The sequence below is a fragment of the Sinocyclocheilus rhinocerous genome, unplaced genomic scaffold (assembly GCF_001515625.1).
Source record: "Sinocyclocheilus rhinocerous isolate Xijiao unplaced genomic scaffold, SAMN03320098_v1.1 scaffold1523, whole genome shotgun sequence".
Taxonomy (NCBI): domain Eukaryota; kingdom Metazoa; phylum Chordata; class Actinopteri; order Cypriniformes; family Cyprinidae; genus Sinocyclocheilus; species Sinocyclocheilus rhinocerous.
The window spans coordinates 116,797-124,259 of NW_015641012.1; the positions used below are offsets into that span (position 1 = coordinate 116,797).

Sequence of the window (7,463 nt, forward strand, 5' to 3'; positions counted from 1 at the left end):
TATATATTCTAGTTATGTCAATTTGAAATATTGAATCTGTAGAAATTGTGATTTGTGAGTGAAAATAATTGTAAAAATCTTGTAACGGCAAATTACTAGAAAACTGGTAATAATTGGTAAATAATTTGGGGAAATAAAAAGTGTAAACCCTGAAGAGCATTCAGTTATTAAAACTTATAATGAAAATTATGGAACTTATTTTAAATTATTGACAATCCTAGTTTCTTTACATAATAATAATAAAAAGAGCAACTTTGTCATTATAACAGAAGTACCAGAAATATTTTAGGGAGCCTTCAGAAATTGGAGACAAAATGGTTGAGAACTGCTGCTCTAGATAGTTAGTTGTGAGTTAATGTTTGGTTAAACTCAAGTATAGAGTAAAAAAATTTCTTGACCACATAGTACTGTAGTACCACTGTAGTGTCTGATTAAGTGTCTATGAGAATTATATCCTTCCCTTTTTGTATACACTAGAGTTTTTGAAATGTAGCCTATGTTTTTCTTGCAATTAATACTGCTTATCAAATTTTCTATAAAGGTTTTTTGATTCATGTTGTTTTGTTTTTTTTTAAGCACATTTGTTGCCAATTCTAGTACTGGATTAATATATTTGACAATACATTGCAATTTAAAGTGCACAAAAAATAAAGAATGATCAGATATAATTGAAATAATTCTCACATCATTCCAAACCATCAACTCTGTGCCTTTTCCTTCACAGGCCTCCTGACCTCCATCAGAGCATGTCCACCATGGTTTACCCCCACGAGGAGAGACTAGAGAAGCTGACGCAGGAGGAGATCATCTCCAGCACTAAACTGGTGATTCAGGGTCTGGAAGCTCTCAAGAGCGAGCACAACTCCATCCTGCAGAGTCTGGTGGAGACCATCCAGTGCTTAAAGAAAGATGAGGAGGCCAGTTTGGTTCATGAGAAGTCCAGCCTGCTGCGCAAGTCTGTGGAGATGATTGAGCTGGGCCTGGGTGAAGCGCAGGTGAGGGACGACGACAGTACGGGGTGGGGTGAATGGATATGGTGAATACCACTGAATTTGCAGAAAGTCTGTTGTTAGCATCCATTGCTGAACTACTTAATAATGTAAAAATATTACAACACCTGTATTACATATCAGGTGATGATGGCGCTGTCCAACCACCTGAACACAGTGGAGTCAGAGAAGCAGAAGCTGCGTGCTCAGGTGCGACGGCTCTGTCAGGAGAATCAGTGGCTGAGGGACGAGCTGGCCAACACACAGCAGAAGCTCCAGAAGAGCGAACAGAGCGTCGCACAGCTGGAGGAGGAGAAGAAACATCTGGAGTTCATGAACCAGCTCAAGAAATATGATGATGGTGTCTCACCAGAGGTGATTCTCAGTGGGGTGGAGCGTCATACTGGCACAAACACCACAATAACATCAAGTTGCAAATGATATTCCCCCGATTTCTATTTTTATTTTTAAATATTGTAGGAAATAATATATGAAAAGAAGTCAACTTTACACTACAGTAAGAAAGTTCATGGTGCCGGATTCGACCTCCAGTGTTATTCTGTGTTGTTATGGTTTACTAAACCTAAAACTATTAAAAATCATTTTTCACTTATTGAAATAAAGCTGAAATAAAATAAAACATAAATATTAGAAGAAAAGCCTATTTTATTTCAGCAACTAACTGAAATAAATTTTAATTTGAAGTACTAAAATTACTTAAATTAAAACTGAAATAAAAATAAATTAAAGCCAAATATAAATAATAATAATAATAATAATAATAATAATAAACCTAGACAAAAGCACATAACATAATTTCTAAAACTTAAACTACAATTAGAATGGAAACTAAAAATATTAAAATAAAAGCTAATTCAAATATTAATAAATACTAAAACAGTATATAAATAATACTAAAATAACACTGGAGTCATTATTTGTTATTCATACTGTGTCTGTCCATTCAAACAAAGTTAACTGTTGTTGTTTTTCCCAATATTATTGTTATTACTATTATACCAAATATACAATATATTTCGTTTATATTCTAGAATTTTTGGAGAATCTATTTGGAAAATATGCTGAGATGTATATCCCAATTCATTTTTTGAAAGATTGATTAATTGATCTATCTATCTATCTATCTATCTATCATTTTCTGTTGTTATATTCAGTTTAGTTTGTTTTAGTAATTTTGTTGTGTTTTTAGCATTTTTGTTTTCTTTTACAATATGTCTATATAGTTTTTAATCATTTTTATTTCAGTTTTAGTTTTTTTTTTTCGTAATAGTTTATTTTATTTCATTTAAAGTTTATGGTTTTCGTTTTAGATAACTAAAATAACCCCGTCGTATCCCTTGATCTGTTTTGATCTTGTATTCATTTGAATACATTTATAAGTCATTTACTAAATTAAAAACTAAATTGCAATGTTATTGGTGCTAGAAACCATGACTAACATTATAAGTGGACTTCTAAATGGATAAAAGGGGACTTTTCTGGCTTAGATCTCCTCTGCAGCTACAGCCGGACTTTTCTTGGGAAATTTCTTCTTCCTCTGTGTGCAGCCAGCATTGATTTATTGACCTTGTAGACGGATGACTCTGTTTTGCTGGATGGAGATGTTACATCGTTACTGTGTGATGAATTAGTAAATTGTATTCCCTGACAAAGTCCTCTCCTTTACTTCAGTCCAATGTTTTTCATTCTTCTGTTTCTGCAGTGGAAGCATTTGAAGACACTCAATCTGTTCAAATGACAGTTGCCTCAAGCTTATCATTTATATTTCATGAAGGGCTGTTTCATGCAGTTACTTCCTGAATTAATGGAGCCATTAAAATCTCTAAAGACAGTCATGCATGGACAGAGATGCAACTGACTCTAGAAATGATCTGATATATAAGATTAATAGTAACAGAGTGGCACAGACTGTATTTAAACAAGAATCATGCTAAATTGAATATTTAAATCTATTTTTTTTTCTTTGATTTTGTTTTAGGAAGAGAAAAATAGTGAGACTCCCAGAGATGCCCTGGACGATTTGTTTCCCAATGATGAAGACGACCAGGGTAAGGATGTAAAATGATACAGCCACAACTTGTAGTGTGGACTTTGCTATTGCTATTTTTTTCCTGTTGATGAACGATAAACAATTTTTCAATTGGATTCTACATAACTTTAACCTGTTAACTGCTAGCAGGACACTTGGCAGCTCTACGTCAATTGCCTTTTTCTCTATCATATATTTGATTTTTAGCATCTTAAATTAGGTATAATTCAAAAGCTTCAATGCACTCAAAAGTCATCCTGGGAAAACGGTTTTCAAATTGGACATTGCGTTACCATCTTTTTCTAATCTTAACAAAACACATATTGGTTGAAAAGCCTGAGACTCAATGTTGCATATTTGGCAACAGATTTGTGATAAAAGTGAAATGTGGCATAAAATGTATTAATTTGTGGCAGGAGAAAGCATCAATGCCTAAAAATCTCACAGGAACTTCAATTTTTGTGATATCAACTTCAAATTTGGAACACAACTTGGTTAGACATATGGCTTTGATTTTCTAGCAATTTTAGAGTCCAATTTATTTTGTAAAATATTTTTTATCAAATAAAAAAAAAAAAAGTTTGGTGCAGTGTATTTGCTTTACAACAGACTTATACTTAAACCTTTCTACACTTTCACTTCAGCATTAACCCGCTGAGTATTTTCTTTAAAAAGTGACCACGCTTTGCTCTGTGTACCAAAGCATTAAAGAATTACAACCATTAAAGTTCAGTTACTGTATTTTCACATCTATTGAGGGTGAGAGTTAACAGATTTTAAAGATCTTTTACTTTTACTTTTACTTTTAGTCATTTAGCAGACGCTTTTATCCAAAGCGACTTACAAATAAGAAAAAGTAATTAAAACTAAAAGCTAAAACTCTATAAATACTATATATATATATATATATATATATATTTAAGAAAATAAAATAAATTCAATAAAAATGACAAATGCATACAACAACATTTCAAAACTAAAACATTTAAATGAAAACAAAAAAAAATAAAGCTAAAAACAATTCAAAAATATTAAAAGAACAAAAGGTATGAGTATAATAATGATTCTAACATAACACTAAGCCAAACACCAAAAAACGATCCATTTGTATTTGTTGAAGTACTGAAATAACTCAAATTAAATAAAACTAAAACTTAATAAAAAACCTATATAGACATAATAAAAAAACTAATAAAATTACAACATTACTACAACTGTAACTAAAACTAAAATAGATAACTAATACAAATCAAACTACATTAGTTTATCAGTAATCCTAAAAAAATAACACTGAGCCAAACACACATGCTAAAATAACAACAACTTACTGACACATAGTAAGAAATGGTCTCGAGCATTGAAATCACCAGATGGCATAATGCAGTGCCTGCTTATAAGAAAACAGAGCGTTATCGTTGCTAATATAATTATCGTTATAGTTGTTGTTCTTGGTGTGAACAGCCCATAATGCTTGTTAGCATTTGGCCATCTCATGGCCATTGATTTGTACATCCATTTTTGTCTGCTACCCAATAGTCAATGCGGCGTTACGCTACCAAAGTGTGGATTTGAGGAGAACCAGAAGAATGGCATTTGGGACAGAGCCGGAGAAACCATTCAGTTCATATTTGTGATATTAACGGTGTTACTCTCTGTCGCCCCCTTCAGTCTCACACCGGCACAACAGCGCCGGGCTTGCTGCCGCTCAGCAGGGAGGGTATGAGATCCCAGCGCGCCTCAGGACCCTCCATAACCTGGTGATCCAGTACGCCGCTCAGGGCCGCTACGAGGTGGCCGTGCCTCTCTGCAAACAGGCTCTGGAGGACCTGGAGAAAACCTCTGGACACGACCATCCCGATGTGGCCACCATGCTCAACATCCTGGCTCTGGTCTACAGGTGCGTGTTTGCTCAGGTGCATGTGGAGTCATCACAAACCTATGTTCTTAGTTACATGAAACACAAAAGGAGACATTTTAAAATAACAGTAAATGGCCACTTTCAGGCATCATAAAGAACACAGAAGCATCATTAAAATGATCAGCATGGCTATATTTAAAAGTACTATTATTGAGCAAATACCGACTTAAATTACTCCAGAAATGCAGTGATTTGTAATTTAGTGCACAAGTCATTTGGACTACTATTATGTCACTTTTATAGTATTAGCTTCGTCTTTGAAGCTCCAGTTTCCATTATTCGTAACTGCACTGACAAAACAACCGGTATGTTTTTCAACGTTTCTTCTTTTGTGTTCCACCGAAGAAATAAAGTAATTTGTTTAGTTTACAGCGATGTGATCGTGAGTAAACGAGGACAGAACTCTCTTTCTTTAACCAGCAAGACTTCCTTAGTCAACCAGCTTTACCAGAAAAGTCATGCTGGTTAACCAGCTTGAATAAAGCACGAAATAAGTCCGCAGATTCTGTCTGGGCCTGTATACGTGTTTGGATGTGCTTAATCATTTCATCAGATTATGCCATATTTTATATATATTTTTTAAATTCCTCATGGTTTTCAGCGTTCTCTGTCAGAACTGGCGATTCTGTTTGCAAATTTGCCTAATTTGGCATGTTGTCATGGAAAACAAATACTCCTTTATTTAATTTAGAGTAATATTTAAGTGACAGATATGGAGGCCTGTTTCCGCGACTGAATAAAAAATAAAACAAGGTAATTGCGACTTTTTATCTCACATTTCTGGCCTTTTTCTCAGAATTGCGTAATATAAACTCACAGTTGCATGTTATAAAATCCAATTGTGAGGAAAAACGAGACTTACAGATTTTCTTACAATTGCGAGTTTATATCTCGCAATTCTGACTTTTTTCTCATAATGCTGATTTTTTTTTCCAGAATTGTGAGATGTAAACACACAATTGCCATAAAGTCCAATTCTGATGAAAAAAGAGACTATTTTCTTACAATTGAGAGTTTTTTCTCGCAATTGAGAGTTTATACCTGTTTGGTATCATTTATATCACACAATACTGAGAAAAAAAGTCAGAATAGTGAGATTAAAAAGTCGCTATTACCTTTTTATATTTTTTATTCTGTGGCGTAAACGGGCTTCCACAGAAAAAAGATTGCCCACTAGACCTACTAAAATAAGCCTCTCAAAATAAGACTTTACTGTATTTCTCTTCACTCAGGGACCAGAATAAATACAAGGAAGCTGCTCATCTCCTTAATGATGCCCTGTCAATCAGAGAGAGAACCCTGGGCAATGACCACCCAGCTGTAAGTACAACGAAACACATATTACTCTAGAAACAGGGAGAATATACAGTTGTGCTTGGGATCTCTACTATATTTGCTACTCAATGTCTCCCAAGATTCAGTGCCTCGAATGCCTTGCGAACTTCAAATCAAGAAACTAGTTCTTCCTGTGAAGTGTTCATTGAAGCCTGAGACCTATAGGAACGATGGCGACTGTTAAAACCTCTGCACTTTTTACATAATTGTGTAAAGCCAGGCGATAAGATTGGAGCCTGTGATAAGAAAGCTTTAGCTGTATTTATGACAAATGGTCCATGAACAGTACACAGGCGTTCTGTCTGGATCCACATAGTACCCTGTAAACTGTAATCCAGGTGGCAGCCACCCTCAACAACCTGGCGGTCCTGTACGGAAAGAGAGGGAAATACAAGGAAGCAGAACCGCTGTGCAAGAGAGCCTTGGAGATCAGAGAGAAGGTACTATCAGAAAAACCAGGCCTGTTTGTTGGACTGCAGAAGCCTCTTGTGTCAACTGTTTAATATGATAAACATGTCTCTCTTTTGTTGCTCAGGTGTTGGGGCGGGAGCACCCAGACGTGGCCAAGCAGCTGAATAATCTGGCTCTGCTCTGTCAGAATCAGGGGAAGTATGAGGAGGTGGAGTATTATTACTGCAGGGCTCTAGATATCTACGAGAAAAAACTGGGACCTGACGACCCGAATGTTGCCAAGACCAAAAACAACCTGGTGAATATAATCGGCACTCCTCTTGAGTCCAAACAGCCCGTGTTTGCACAATAAAACAGCCTCATTCATTGTTGAGAGATCTATTTGCAGTGAAAAGAATTAAAACAAAAGAGAAAAACACAAAAGTCTAGTTCAGATTATACACTGTATATATTATATAACAAACCCTGCCAAAAGTCGGTTAGAGTCAGTAGGATTTTTTAAAATTGTTTTTGAAAGAAGTCTCTTATGTCACCAAGGCTGTATTTATTTGATCAAAAATACAGTGAAACATTAGTCAAGTCACCTTTATTTATATAGTGCTTTTAACAATACAGATTGTGTCAAAGCAACTGAACAGCATTAATTAGGAAAATAGTGTGCCAATAATGCAGAAGGACAATAGTAAACACAAATTTTTCTAATTGTTCATCATTGAATTCAGTGATGTCATCATCCAGCTCAGTTCAGTTTAAATAGTGT

General features: G+C 35.0%; 1 protein-coding gene across 1 annotated transcript in view; it reads left to right on the forward strand.

Annotated features, from left to right (window-relative positions):
- LOC107753482 (kinesin light chain 1-like) overlaps positions 1-7,463 on the forward strand; it is a 29,749-nt gene that overhangs the window by 8,894 nt on the left and 13,392 nt on the right. The window contains exons 2-8 of the mRNA XM_016569635.1: positions 725-995; positions 1,134-1,364; positions 2,989-3,058; positions 4,708-4,936; positions 6,190-6,277; positions 6,631-6,732; positions 6,828-7,001. Of these exons, the coding sequence (XP_016425121.1) occupies positions 747-995; positions 1,134-1,364; positions 2,989-3,058; positions 4,708-4,936; positions 6,190-6,277; positions 6,631-6,732; positions 6,828-7,001 (1,143 nt within the window). The 5' untranslated portion in view covers positions 725-746. The remainder of the gene's footprint in view (positions 1-724; positions 996-1,133; positions 1,365-2,988; positions 3,059-4,707; positions 4,937-6,189; positions 6,278-6,630; positions 6,733-6,827; positions 7,002-7,463) is intronic.